Source organism: Lipotes vexillifer, unplaced genomic scaffold (genome assembly GCF_000442215.2).
Source record: "Lipotes vexillifer unplaced genomic scaffold, Lipotes_vexillifer_v1.1 scaffold113, whole genome shotgun sequence".
Classification (NCBI taxonomy): Eukaryota; Metazoa; Chordata; class Mammalia; order Artiodactyla; family Lipotidae; genus Lipotes; species Lipotes vexillifer.
This window is the reverse complement of record NW_006792514.1, coordinates 611,294-627,059: the sequence shown is the minus strand read 5'-3', so window position 1 is coordinate 627,059 and position 15,766 is coordinate 611,294. Positions and strand designations below refer to the sequence as shown.

The window sequence follows — 15,766 nt, the reverse complement described above, 5'->3', positions numbered from 1 at the left end:
GGAGCCTGTGCTCCGCAACGGGAGAGGCCACAACAGTGAGAGGCCCGCGTACCGGGAAAAAAAAAACAAAACAAAAAACAACTAGATACAAGACTTTGTAAGGGAGACGTGCAAATAAAGGGCCCTAAAGCTTCACAGTCAATCCACCTCTGTTAAATAGGTAATACCTTTGGTCATATACTGTTGACACATGGAGAAGCACTGCTGTTCCTTAAGACTAGGAAACTGATTAAGAACCAACACATTATCCAAACGAGGCCATCCAAAGGAAACCATGTTTGGCCAATGTGTGGTCATATATCAACAATATAATGATCAGAGCCTTAATCTAACCACTTATATGAAAAAGGGTATCTGATGAAAAATTCTCTTTACAACTTAAAAAAAAAAGGCAAGGATTAATTCACGTTTTGCCTATCCTTTGGGTTTCTTGACCTTTGTTCACATTTAATCATTATAAGGACTTAAAAATCAGTTTTGAAATAAGGACCAAAATGTCTGTAAATGAACATGAATTAACTCAACCCTGTATTCCCTTGATCATCAACCACCTTCCAGCAATGAAAGAGGAAAAACTTAGGAACAAATCTCAAATTATTTTCTTTTGGTGGAAGAGGTACCAAGTAAGTATATATTCTATAGGCTAAAGACCTAAAATTTAAAATAAGAAAAGAAAAAAAAAAAGAGTGAGAGAAGAGAAAACAAAAGGAAAAATATTTTCTATGTGAGATGGGCTAACACTTTTTCTTTGGAAAAACAAACACACGAGTAATCTGGAAATTCAACATAGTGATATTTGGTATTGGTAGAAAGAGTTCTTACCCGTTTTACTAAAGAAGTTGCCTTTGATCCACAGACAACTTAAGTCAGTTAAGGTGAATTAGTAATTCGTTCATAAGATAACAACTAAAATTGTTAACTACTCACCCTCCTGCAGCAGCAGCATGAAGGCATGTTCTTCCAAATTTATCTGGGGTGTCTATTTCAAAGCCTGCAGACAGCACGTGCTCATTACTAAACAAGGATACTATGCTATACTTTTGTCCTAGTTAAACCACAAGAAACATTGCAGAGACAGAAAAATCAGTTAGTAGAAAAACCAGAACGCAAGCCACAGTAGTCAGAAAGAGGTTGTCATGGAAACGATCGGTAACTGCTCAAGCTTGGCAATTTTACAGGAAGAACCATGAAGTCAAGAAGAATTTATTTTCACATTCAGCCCTGGGTGAACTACAGCCCCGTATTTCAATCCCAGGATAGAAATTTATGAAACCAGTTTGAGATAAGTAGGGCAATAGACAGGCAGACAGAACACATGGAGAAAACATGGAAGGCAAAGGAGTAATCGTAGCATGCTAGAAGAGATATTTTCTTAAGTGTATTATTAGCTTTCAGTTGGTTTAAGATTTGGGAAACGTGCTTTCATGCAGGGGTTATTGTTAAACATGCCAAAAGCAGTGAAAGCAGAATCAATCATAAGTAAAGAACTTAAAGGAAAAAAAAAAAAAACAACGCCTCTGGGATATCTGTTGAATGAATTCTTAAGCAATCTTTGCCTTGCAGACCTCTATCACCTTTGAAAGCCAAGAACTTCTTAATACATGGAGGTTGCCAGAAGCAGTGATAAGAAAGATTAGCAAAGCTCCAAACCAGAAAGAATTTCTTGGTTCCAAATAGACCCGCATTAAAAAAATAAAAATGAAACCTAGTTGGAGGGGTATCAACTACAGCAGTTTTTCAGAGCTCAAGGAGTGGGATGGTAATTTGACATTTTCTACCATTAAAACGTAGGGGATTCGGCCTTTTCCCTTTGTTGAAAAATATGAAATGTTATGCCACCAATTTAAGCCTCAAAGATGTTTTCTCCTTCTATGAGAAACTTCCTGTAAGCTATGGCCATCCCTGCCTGCCTCTCACTCTGGATCACGTGAGCTTTAACTTGATAAACAGACAAGGCTCTCATTCTGGGGCAGGAATACTGACATTCAAAGAGCTTCAACACCATGAGCCGCTGGGAGCTGTCACATGCAGTTAGCTGTGGACACAACTCATCCTGCCAAGTCGGGTCATGGATGACATGAAGCACAGGCAGCCGCTCATGCTGACCAGACACCTGAAGCCACACGGCTCATTTACAGGACATGTTAAGCCTGATCTGTGGTAATGGAGTTACTTACCCGATGACAATAACTTTCTGCAGCAGTCAGAGTGAGCATTGAGGGCAGCTAAATGTAAGGGGAACATGCTATGGATTCCACACCTGAGGAGGAAAAAACAGAGCAGCTCACGGTAACAGATCTCAAGATACCCGCAGAAGGGGGATGATCTTTCTATAAGTTCTCTGATGAAAATTAAACCCATGAGACCTTGCTTAGGGACTCTTGGCTGAAATAATTAGGCAATCATTTCTATCTTAAAATAATAAAATCCTGGACCTAAACCACAACGAAAAGCCCATAACAACAGAAATAGATATTTTTAAGAAAACATTTCACATAAACAGTGACTCTAAGCATTTAAAATTAATTTCTTTTTCTTTCAGCTTAGCAATTTTGTCCCATTCATTCACTCATTCATTCATCTGTTTAACACTTTATAAGCATCAGATACCATGCTAAGTGGAGAAAACATGAAACTGACAAACCCTCGACTTTGAAAAGCAACCTGTTTTATTCCTTGAGTTGATAAACAAATATTTATTATTGACCTATTATGTGCCAAGCATTTTGCTAAGAGTTAACAATGGCTATATTACTGGAAATAAAATTTTGGATGAGAATTAAAACTCATTCTTTATATTCTTCCTCATTCTTTATATACATGTATACACAAATATTTAATATGTATAAATATTCACCTTTGGCAAGTGAAACTTCGTCTTCCTAATAGCCTTTTATTTTGCACGTTAACCCACACAAGAATAACAGTCACAAAATAGTTAACAGCTATCTTGCATATATTTCATAAATCTAGCATATTTTCCCTAACAGCATTACAGAAAGAATCCACAAGAGGACTTCTAAGACTGACCCCTGCCATAACACAGTCCCTGGAACAACCCCCTGAGAGACAGGCAGCTTTCTGATGGCAGTGCTTTGGGCCTTAGAATTAAATCCTCCCTTAGAATTAAATCTTCCTCCTCCTGCCCATCCCCTCTCCCCAAACAAGGACCCAAAGTCAAAGTCGTGAGCTGAATTGTAGTTCAAAACAAACAGCATCATCAGGAGGTTCCTGTGTACTTAGAAGCAGGTTAGTGATCCCTTCTCATAACATCTCATTTTATTCAAATAATATATTTCAGATATTGTAAATCCTCTACATAACACAAGGAGTATGAGACTATTTATATTTACACCTGCAGCATGAATCATCTAAGTTTCTTCCCTAGCACAAAGTGGCCCGTTTCCAGATTCTATGCTGAATGAAAAACCACATGTGATTTGAATTTGTTAAGCTTGAGACACATGAATTTTATTTGCTATCTCAAAAGTTATTATGATGTGCATGAGTATGTGAAAGTATATACATGTTCACAGATAGTTCATGGTATTCAGTGTTCTGCAAAATTCAAGTCTGCTAGCAATTAACCACCTCTCTCTTTTCATGAAAACTTCTTTTTATTTGTTGGTGTTTTTGTTCAGTCTTCCCTCTGTTCGTTTTCCTTTCCCTATATGGAGATTTCCAACCCAGTGTATGTAATAGCTGGCATCCATCAAGAGATGCAATTTGCCCGTCTTCCGGGTAGTGTCACGCAGAGGAGAACTGCTTGCAATTGCCTCTCTTGTCATTTACAAAAAAAAAAAAAAAAAAAAAAAAAATTCTGAAAAGCAATCGCATCAGTGACAACCTTGACGCTCCTGAAAAGGAAGAGAGAATTGGGGGATGGGACAGAAGCTTTTTATTCGTGCTGCTATTTATATTGTTCCATCCCTATGCCAATGAAACACACTAATTTTTTTTGATGTATAACACGTTTTAAAAACTCTTTACTAAATGGAACTTTAAGCTAATAGGATTTTACCTAACTATTTTACTTGTTTGGGGGAGTTAAGGCAAAAATCTTTGATTAAATATTTCTGGACATTTGCAAGAAGAAAATGGATAGACTCTTTTCTAGGATGGTTGTGAGTTCCTGTAAGAACATGCCTAAAACAAGGAGTGGATTTGTCAAGATTTCTTTGAGTCTTCCTCATTCTTTATATACATGTATACACAAATATTTAATACGTATAAAAATATAAATACTTTTAGTATTTTAAATATTTTAATATTTTCTATATACATACATGTACTCACACATATATATACACAATATTTATGATATAGTTTATATAGGTACATAAAATATACAACTTTATATTAACTAATACAAGCAAATGAATTAGAGAAAAGAGTATCAAACTCTATAATAAAACAATCAAGAAAAACATAAAGTATGAGCTATTTTAACAGCCTCAGTATAACATATTTCATAAACTTCATTATTAACACTTCTAACCAACCTTACCATTTAACACCATTGTCTTTAGGTAATTTGTCACACTCTACATTAGCTAATAATTTCATTTTTTTCTGCTGCTACTTATAAACCTGAGAAGGTAAGGGAGGCAGAACTCTAAAAGGCCTAACAAAAATTCTCTCTTTTTTTTTTGTTTGTTTGTTTTTTTGCGGTACGCGGGCCTCTCACTGTTGTGGCCTCTCCTGTTGCGGAGCACAGGCTCCGGACGCACAGGCTCAGCGGCCATGGCTCACGGGCCCAGCCGCTCCGCAGCATGCGGGATCCTCCTGGACCGGGGCATGAACCCGTGTCCCCTGCATCGGCAGGCGGACTCTCAACCACTGCGCCACCAGGGAAGCCCACAGAAATTCTCTTTGATATATATTTTTTATTCCATAGTTAATAAAAAGTCACTACCTCAATGCAGGTTTTGAAACATATTAATTTAGACTCAAGTACTATTGGCATTTGAACTTGAATATGATGCTCCGGTTCAAAGGGAAAAACTAAGTATCAGGCCAAGATGGGAAAGAAAGTAAAACTAGAATTCAGAATCTCTGAATCACTTCAGAAATGATTCATGTGTTTCAAAATAAAATTTCTCCTTTGTTGTTATAAAATAAGACTGCTTATAAAGGATCTTGGGCTTCCCTGGCGGCTCAGTGGTTGAGAGTTCGCCTGCCGATGCAGGGGACACGGGTTCGTGCCCTGGTCCGGGAAGATCCCACATGCCATGGAGTGGCTGGGCCCGTGAGCCATGGCCACTGAGCCTGCGCATCCGGAGCCTTGCTCCACAACGGGAGGGCCGCAACAGTGAGAGGCCCGCGTACCGCCAAAAAAAAAAAAAAAGTAATAAAATATTTTTTTTAAAAAAGAAGAAAGGATCTTAAAACCTTTAGCAGGAAACTTAGGATTTGGCTGTCTCAGTCAAATAAGAAGCATTGCTCTGATTTCATCAGGTCTACATCAAGGAAGATCAAGAAATAAAGATGCCAGATAACACTAAACTTAACAATGCATAAATTACAGGAAAGGGAAGACCAATTCCAGTTAATTTGCTACATTTATTTAAGCAGTCATAAAATTAATGGAACATGTTTGTATTAGCTATTTCTAATTTAGTTGTTAGCTGGCATCTCCTACCCAGTTATCTCAGAATAAATGAGGTCAGAATAAATTGTAGAGAGCCATCAGAGGTGAGGAAAGGGTTTTTGCACCATTAGAATACCAGTTTTTTTAAGTTTTCCCCTTGGCATCGGGGGACATGGCTGTCCCTTTCCGTATCCAGGCTTTTCTAGAGCCTTCCCTTAGGCCATATGGTAAAAAACACTGTGGTTAAGGTGATGGGGTCAGGACCTTTGGGTTTCAGTTCTAGCTTTGCCATGTGCTAGCTATTTGATCTTTGGCAAGTACATAATGGTTCCCTCACCTGGAAAATAAAGATAATAACAGTGTCAATCTTATAGAACAATTGTAAGGACTAACTGAGATAATGTGCATAAAGTGCTAAATAGAACATCTGACCCACGGTTAAGCCTTCACCATACATGTTAGCGGTATTTTTGCCCTTGCAACTATTATCAGCTTAGCTGGATAACCAGCAGTCTGTGAGTTTTGAAGTGGTAATCAGGTTGCACTTCCTTAAAATCAGGTGTGTGATTCCTTAAAACCCAAGAATGAAGTGTGATCAGCTAGCGTTTCTGTTCTCTCTATATATTTCAAAATGCTTTACCATACTTATCTCTCAACTCTCCCAGGGAAGGTGGGATTGGTTTCGTTTTGCCCACCAAGTGGGCGAGACAAAAAATTTGATGATTTTAGATCATCAAATAATTTTATGTTTCTTACTCAACTGATCACACCAAACCCTAAAACAAACTTCTTATTAACTTTTATCTATGCCATTCCAAGTATTTATCATGCACCCGTAAGTTATAGGCACTTGGGATAACTGACAAACTGACAACAATGAGGCCTGGTCCTTGCTGTTTACGACCTACAGACATTTTCAGTGGTTCCTTCTGTATCAAGTCCAAACACTCTAACGTGGCTCACAAGGCCCTTTCTGGATCTGACTGTTGCTTAATCTCTGTGACCTTCTGTCCCTTCCTCCTGGAAGAGCAAGGCTCTGCCCAGCCCTAGGTTTTCACATGCAGGGCCCCCCTGAAACTCTTCCCATTCTCTCCTGCTTCCCCCAGTGTTTCTCAAACTAGTCAGTGCATCTCTGGGGGTTGCTGGAAACATCTTAGGGCTTTTAAGAGGTCTCTGTGGCAATTTTTAAATTGTTTTTTCCTTTTGATGGTAATCTAAAACAGCTGGCATCAAAGCATATTTCAGCTCATCTGAAGGACCACCATATCATCACACACCTCTGTCAAATTTCAGCACCCACATTTGTACTTAGGATCACAGCTGTGCTGGTAGTCCGACTTTAATTGCCAGGGGCTAATGAGAAAAGAAGATGGACTTAATAGAAAATGAAATGTCTGAGTCTAGGGAGGGCCAATGATAATGTAGCACACTTAGCCTCCTGGATGCGCGGAATTTGGCAGTAGTCTGAGTAAAGGTCTCTGTGCCGTATGACGGGTCCACTGCCCACCACTTTAAGTCACTGCAAAACCTCCACTCCCATGGTGTGTACTGGATCCTGAAGACTCAGCACCTTAGCCACCAGGACCATAATCCCATGCAAAATGTGAAGTATCACATCATCCACTACAAGGAAGGGCAGCAAGAAGCCTCCTGCCCAGGATCCAGACAGCCGAGGATGGAGTCCCATTTCCGCCCACTAGTTCTGTGACCTCAGGTAGGTAACTGAACCTCTCTGTGCCTCCTTTGCTTCACCTGTAAGATGGGCATAATCATAGCACTTACCCCATGGGGTTGTTGTGACAGTTAAATGTAACCTCTCAGAGCGGGGCGTAGCATAGGTAAGCACTCATGAGTGTTTGTTACTATTGTTGTCCCGTGCGTTTAATGTGAACATTGGTGGTTTCTGTTCGCATGTATTTTGTAATTTTTTTTGATTTATTGCTATATTAGAGTCAAAAGCCTAAGGAGTTTCTATCTAGTCTTATGCTTATACATATTCAAACATTATAATACAAATAATCTAAGTTGATGCATGGGATCTGAAAGACTTTCAATGACATAACTAATCACTACTTGTCCTACAAGTTAACAACCCTCTTCCTGGAAGCTTTGCTGGCCCTGCTATCTCCCAGATATATTTTCCTGTATCCCAGTGGCACCTGGAGACTGTTCTGGCATCACACTTAGCATGTGTGATTGTCATTGCCTGTTTACTTCTTTCCCCCACCTCCGTAGGCTATAAATTCCTTGGCAGGGAGCTCTGTGACCCCAGAACCTGACACAGTGGGTGACACTTAACAAGCTATCAACAGATATTTAGCGAATATAAGAATGTCAGAACCAGTTACCTGTAAAGCTACAATACTGCTAATTCTGCTGCAATTGAGGCAGAAAAAGCAGTGAGAGCATAATTGGTAAGATGGAAGACAAATTAAAATCCTAGAGACAAGCACCCCAAACCTAACAAGGTTAAAGAAGAAAAAACCCAATGGCTCCGATACCATGTAAAGTTGCATAAGCACCGAGTCACACTGCAGAAACTTCTCTGACTTAAAGTTCAGAGAAGCAAAAAGAATAACAAAGAACATTCAATCGAGGCCTGAGAATAAGATGCAAATAAATTCATCAGAAAGTAATGACCATAAAACTTGTCATAAAGAGATCTTTAAAAATACATTGGCCATATTGTTTATGAATGAAAATGGGTTATTTTCATAAATGCTCTTTGTTCACTTATTTACAGAAGGAAAGGCCTGCTTTTCTCCTCTTTAAGGAGCTCTCCTGCATAAATCTACAAGGAGCCCAGAAAACAGTGACTTTCTGGGGAGTCTAGCAAATTTAATCTTTTCCAACTCTCCTGCCCCTCACTTGGATATTTTTTCCTTAGATGACTTCCCTTTCCACAAACTATACACACACACACACACACACACACACACACACACACACACACACACACACGCAATTGCTGCTTTAATGAACCACTGTTACTGAAGGGAGCATGTCTTAACCCCAGATAACGCCGTGACAGAAGAAAGCATACGTATGTGGCTCTTTGAGGCTGGGACAATGTTTCCCTTGTCATTGTCCCCAGGACACAGCATGGTCAATGGAAGGAAAGGCTACTTGAACAACAATGTCATTCCTAAGGCATTTTTGCCACAAAGTTTGTATTCGCATAAGTTGAAGGGAAAATAATTACGAGGAAACAGACTTTGTGTTTATTGAGTTAAATGTGTTTTTTCAGACATTTTATGTAAGTTTTGGGCCCAGTTGATCTCTATCCCTCAAATGAGTTCAAATCTGAAAGAAAATCAGAAATTCGTGGTTCTTTGGCTAAAACTTCCCAAATAACCTAGAGTTGAAAGAAAAACATCACTGAAAATATTAACATACCATAGGTGAAGCTGGTTTGTGCCTAATATTTTATTTCTGCTTAACTGACACTGAGCATTTAAAATCTCTGGCTTTGGGTAGCCATGGCCTGCTTGGGAACTCTAGAATCTGGTGAAAGCCTCCTGAATCCTAGTACACGGCTCTTTCCAGGAAACTGAGCTGCTGCTTTTTTTTCAAGGTTTTATTTTTCTTTCTTTTTTTCCCTTTTTTAATGTGGACCATTTTTAAAGTCTTTACTGAATTTGTTACAATATTGCTTCTGTTTTATGTTTTGGGTTTGTGGCCACGAGCCATGTGGGATCTTAGCTCCCCGACCAGGGATCGAACCCGCACCCCCTGCATTGGAAGGCAAAGTTTTAACCACTGGACCACCAGGGAGGTCCCGAACTGCTTCTTTTGATTTGCAACCTCCCAGTCAAAAAGGTCCATTGGCTTGAAGCAGATTCCTTTCTCTTCTGAGACAACCCACTGTTCTTGCTATTTGTCCGCATGCCCCCTCCTCTGTCCACCCTCAGTCTTGTCCTTAGCCCGAGCCCTCATCTTTTCTTCTCTGGACATTTGCAAGAGGCTGCAAAGTGTTTCTAGCCTGGACCACCTCCAATCTGTCTGGACTGCTATGAGAGCGATCTTTCTTACACACAAACGGGAGCCTTAGGCACAACCTACCCTACACCCACTTATAATTCTTTAATTCCGAATTCCGAATGCCTCAGAATGCAATCTAACTCCTTAGCAAGACATTCGAGGTCCTCTGAAATGCGGTTCTTCCTACCTTTCCACCTCATCTCTTTCCACTCCCCCTAACATGTTAGATAACCCGGCCTTGGGAATCTGCTTTCAACATATTCACATGTCTGTGCCTTTGTAAATACTGTTCCCTCTTCCTGGAAGGTCCTTCTTTGCTTCCCCTTCTATCTTTTTTATCTCACACGATTCTGTCCACCTGGCAAACTCCTATCCATCCTTCTTCTTGATGAAATGTCACCTCTTCTGCGGAACCTAGAGATAGTCAGTGTTGCCCTATCCAAACCTCCATCATAACACATCTCATGATGCTGCAGTCACATTTGCCCTTGATCTTATCTCCACCACTGGACTGGGAGCCCAGAGGGCCACTGGAACCCACCACGCCCTCCCTGGACCATTTAAACTTTGGCTCATTCTCCACCAAGATTTTCAATTCTGTTGCACAACCCTTGACAAAATAAATTAGAATTCCTAATGTAACACTGCCCTCATATTTTGCCTTTCCTAAAGATTCAGTTATTGTTACCCCCAGTCTCTATAATAAGGCCAAACTATTTAGGCATTTAAGGCTCTCTTTAATTTGGTTCTCCTGCCTATTATGAAGTAATAAAACCATAGTTAGCATTTATTGATAGCTTCCTATGTGCCAGGCACTGTTCAAAGAGCTTTTAATGTGGATTATCTTGTTGAATAACCTTAGCAGATGTATTTCCGTAACTCATACTCACACAGATCTTAACATATACCAGAGTTTTAATGGTGATTAAGTCCTTTAATCTTCAATAACAAACCTATGGTAGGTACTATTATTACTCCCATTTTTCAAATGAGGAAATCAAAGCACAGACAGATTGAGCAACAGGCTCAAGGTCACACAGCTCACAAGTGAGGTAGCTTGGACTGGAGCCCAGCTAGTGCCCAAGAAAGCCCGGGTCCCCCGCACTGATATAACAGTGCCTCTGGGCAGAGCATGGCACTGTCACAGGCCTGCCAGGCCAAGCTCCTCCCGGAGCTGGGTCTGTTCCTGCTTGCCTCCCTGCTTGGGATGTCTGCCACTCTCTGCTCTACTCACATAATTCTCATCCTTCAAAGCCTACCTAAAACTCACCTTTTCCTTGAAAACTGTGGCCACCTTTGAGCTCTATCCTTCCTGTCTACACTCTGTGGCATATACTGTCTACACCAAACGTTTTGCCATTAAAGTCCTGTTTCATTTTGAACTTTATTAAATACGATCTTGCATGGTTCTTTGTCTTAAGTGGGCCTTGGGCCTCCAACCAAATTATGAGCTCCTGGAAGGTACCAACCAGTTAACTTACTTCTGAAACTTCCCACAGCACCTAACATTGCAACAGACTCATACAGATGCGTTATATATTCTTGTTGAATTAAAGTACAAAATGAAGCCAGGTCCCCCCTTCCCAGTGTAGCAGATTTACTCAATTGCACCGTATAAGCGTATCATTAATATGGGTCATTAATACATGCAAAACAGCACCCTGAATAAATTGAGTTTGCCCAATTATGCTTTATTTTTCCTGCTTAACTAACACTGCACATTGGAAAAAACAGAAGAATATTAAAAAGCAGAGTTAGGAATAAAGTCCAAGTTTCCTTAATTAAAACCACTGAAATAGGCCTCTTTCTGATACAGCTGAAAAATAAAACTGGCTCTTCCTTGCAACTGTCATTAAAAGTCAATTTAATTCAAATTTAATCTGTGTTTAGCATAATGGTGAAGATCTACCTTAACCTGGATAAACGGGAACTATCTACGGCATGGCAGAATCCCTTTGGCAGTATTCCCACATGTGGAAATTATTCCACCATATTTTTGCAGTAACCTACTTGGCTGTGTCAGCTCCACTGGTTATTAAGGTGTTAATCAAAAGTTCATGACCGTATCTTGCAGCCACATGGAGAGGAGTGTTGCCATCCTTATCCACACAGTCAATTTCACCTCCTGAAAAAGACGTTTTAATACAGAATTACATAAGGATTCAGGTTGACACAGATACGACATTTTATGCTAGTCACTCACGTTACCAAATGTTGGTTTCGTTTCTACTCTGTGCATCTCTGCTCTCAAGGACAAGAATGCTTTTTAAGTGGACAAGCTACCATCTGAGGCAGTAGTATTATTAAATCTGCATGGAGGGAAGTCTATTAGAAATGCTTTTAGCTAGAAACAATAAACGCTGGAAAGGGTGTGGTGAAAAGAGAACCCTCTCCTACACTGTTGGTGGGAATGTAAATTGATACAACCACTCTGGAAAATAGTATGGAGGTTCCTTAAAAAACTACAAATAGAACTACCATATGACCCAGCAATCCCACTACCGGGCATATACCTTGAGAAAACCATAATTCAAAAAGAGACATGCACCACAATGTTCATTGCAGCACTATTTACAATAGCCAGGACATGGAGGCAACCTAAATGTCCATCGACAGATGAATGGATAAAGATGTGGCACATATATACAATGGAATATTACTCAGCCATAAAAAGAAACGAATTGAATTATTTGTAGTGAGGTGGATGGACCTAGAGTCTGTCATACAGAGTGAAGTCAGTCAGAAAGAGAAAAACAAATACCGTATGCTAACACATATATATGGAATCTAAAAAAAAAAAAAAAAAAATGGTACTGATGAACCCAGTTGCAGGGCAGGAATAAAGAGGTAGACATAGAGAATGGACTTGATGACATGGGGTGGGAGGGCTTAAGTGAGAGTAGCAACGACATACATACACTACCGAATGTAAAATACTTGGCTGGTGGGAAGCAGCTGCATAGCACAGGGAGATCAGTTTTGTGCTTTGTGACCACCTAGAGGAGTGGGATAGGGAGGGTGGGAGGGAGGCTCAAGAGGGAGGGGATATGGGGACATGCGTATGCATATGGCTGATTTGCTTTGCTGTGCAACAGAAACTAACACGGTATTGTGAAGCTATTATACTCCAATAAATATCTATTAAAAAAAAAAGATACATGCAACAACAACAACAAAAAGAAATGCTTTTAGAAAACCTTTCCATAAAAAAAAAATTAAAACAAAACAAAACAAAAACCTTTCCACATTGTCTTATTTAAGGTTCCAAAATCTTAAAACTAGATTCCCTCTGAATAAATAATGTAATCAAATTCCACAAAATGTAACTCTGAAGACACATTCAATTTTTAGTTTTACTTGCTTAATTAAAGACCTATGTAAATAAACCTTATGCTAAAACATAAGAACCAGAAGGAATAGAGTGTTCAGGAAAAGATTTTATGTAGTTTGATTATCTAAATGCTGATGAGTAAAAGCATCAACCATAAACTGAAAAATCTGTATTTATTAAAACTATAACATTAACCATCACTTTAGTAACACAGTAAACATCTTATTTTATTTTGCCTTCTTTTTCCCCTAATTTTTATTTTACTACATTTCTTTCTTTCCCTCACCTTTTCATATATATATGAAAAGTTATATATAATATATAATATGAAAGATAAGTAGTCTATTCATTCATTCGAAGAACCATTTAGAAATAAGTCAGACATCATGACATTTCACCCCTAAGAACAAAGACAGTCTCCCACATAACCATAATTTCATCATCATATCCAAGAAATGTAACATTGATACCATAATTTGATACCATAATATGATACCATAATATAAGTGCATATTCCAATTTCTCCAATTGTTCCCCCAAATGTGCTTTATAACTGTTTTTTTTAAATCCAGGATCCAATCAAAGATTCTGATAGCATTTGGTTGTCATGTCTCTTTAGTTTCCTTTCATCTAAAACAATCCTCCTGCCTTTTATGTATTTATATATTTATCTCCCATGTCATTGATATTTTTGGAGACCATTCCGGGAGTCATGTAGGATATACTGCATTCTGGAATTGTCTGATTATGTCCTCATTACTAGATTCAGGCTAAACATTTTGGCAAGAATACCCCAGAGTTGAATTGCACTTCCCATCACATCTCCACAGCACACACATAAGGTCAAGTTTTTCCATTATTGGGTGATGCAAATTCTGATTATTTGCAATAGGTACAGAGTGTCAGTTTGGGAACATGAAAAAGTAAGTTCTGGAGATGGGTAGTGGTGATGGCTGCACAACAATGTGAATGTACTTATTAGTGCCACTTAAACGTAGTTTAAATGGTAAATTTTATGTACCACAATTAAAAAAAAGAGGCTTGATTATCAGTAATATCAGTAAGCTGATATTTTAAAACTAAAATACATAATTTTAAGCTACTAATACCATAATGTTTAGTTTGTATATCTAAACTATACATACACATTTATATCTTCCAGAATAAGAAATACAAGAGATGCCGGCCAGCACTCTCCACTGTACAAATGTCTTTTCCCCTTTTGTAATTAACAAGGAATTTGTGGGTGATACTTTCAGACTGTGCAAATACTCTATTTCCCAACAAAGTTTCCCATAATGATTTCAGCATACACAGCGAGTACTTCGGTCAAAAGTTATCTGAACTCTTTATTCTTTGTGCTTATATTATCAATTTGATACACAGGTTCATTTGATTTTGTTTTCAAAATGTTTACCAGCTTTGATTGCATTTTATTTTATTGATATGTAACACACGTTTCAAAAGCCAAAAACTCTGCACTTTTAAAAAGTCCCACTCTCATTTCTATCCCTTTCACTTCACCCTCAACCACATCCTATAGTAATTAATCATTTTCTTTAGTTTTGGTTTATGCTTTCTGTGTTTCTCTTTGCAAAAACAAGTACAACAGAATCTTTTATACCATGCTTTTTTTTCTTTTTCCCACTTAACAACATACCCTCGAATTCACTCCTAGAGATCCCTTCTTGGAAATCTTCCTCATTTTTGTACAGATTAATTATTTTTCATTGCATGGATGTATTAGTTAAGTACACCAGTCCGGTATGGATGGGCATTTAGGTGGTAAAAATCATTTTGCCAATATCAGGAATGTTGTAGTGAATAATCTCATTCTGCAAGTGTTTTGTATTTGTTGGGTCTATCTTCAGAATAAATTCCTAGAAAGGGGATTTCTAGGTTACAGAAATGAGAATGTGGTTTTGTTCGATTTTGCCACGTTTCCCTCTTTAGGTGCTGTGCAATTTTGCACTCACACAAGCAATGTATGAGAGTGCCTTTTCTCCCCAGCCTTGTCAAGCTTTTGAATATATACCACGTAATGAGTGAGAACTGGTATCTTCGTTGTAGTTTTTTCATTTCTCTTGTTAAGGAAGTTGAGAATCTTTTAATATATTAAAGGGCCATTTGTTTACCTTTTTCTATGAACCATTTTTTCATGACATCTGCCCATTTTTCTAAGAGAGAGTGAGTGTGTGTGTGTGTGTGTGTGCGTCTGTGTGTGATCTTTTATTCCTTAATTTTTAAAGGTTCTTAAAATATTTGGGAGATTGCCCATTTATCAGTAATACATGTTGCAAATATTTTTGGCCTAGATTTTCATTTGTCTTTGGTGTTCTACCCTGAAAAAAATTCTTTTTCATAATTTATGTCTTTTATTGTATTTAGATTTTGCACTGTAGTTATAAAGGCTTTCCCCACATCCTAGCAATAAGGAAGCTGACATATGTGAAAATATTTGCTACATGCATTAGTGATAATTGGGTAAGCTTCCAAGTAGTTTAAGAGTCCTTGAAAATCATGAAATAAGGAGAAATCAAGGAGAGGGAGGAATGGGGAGTGACTGCTAACTGGGATAAAGATTTTGGAGGGGTGTGATGAAAATGTTCTGGAATTACATAATGGTGATGGTTGTAAAGCCCTGTGAAAATACTGAAATCCACTGAACTGTACACTTTAAAATGGTGACTTTTATAGTATATGAATTACATCCCAGTCAAAAAGGAAGGGCCTGAAGAAAGTAGGAAAAGGGGAGGGAGTAAAGGACAGGGAAGCACACCAAGGAGAAAAATCACATAGTGTGTACTCTTGCTTATGTAAGCCCACACGCACTTATGCTTTTAATAAAAGAAAGCACCTAGGAT

At 38.6% G+C, this 15,766-nt stretch overlaps 1 protein-coding gene across 2 annotated transcripts in view; it reads right to left on the bottom strand.

Annotated features, from left to right (window-relative positions):
* The window catches only part of ANKRD44 (ankyrin repeat domain 44), a 191,070-nt gene that overhangs the window by 93,640 nt on the left and 81,664 nt on the right, over positions 1-15,766 (bottom strand). Inside the window, exons 9-11 of one of the 2 annotated variants that reach the window (XM_007465702.1) lie at positions 11,582-11,696; positions 2,178-2,260; positions 928-991 (exon numbers count right to left, since the gene is read on the bottom strand). In XM_007465702.1, coding sequence (XP_007465764.1) covers positions 928-991; positions 2,178-2,260; positions 11,582-11,696 — 262 coding nt within the window. Of the gene's footprint in view, positions 1-927; positions 1,046-2,177; positions 2,261-11,581; positions 11,697-15,766 lie in introns of both variants that reach the window. The other variant, XM_007465701.1, reaches the window with a different exon arrangement.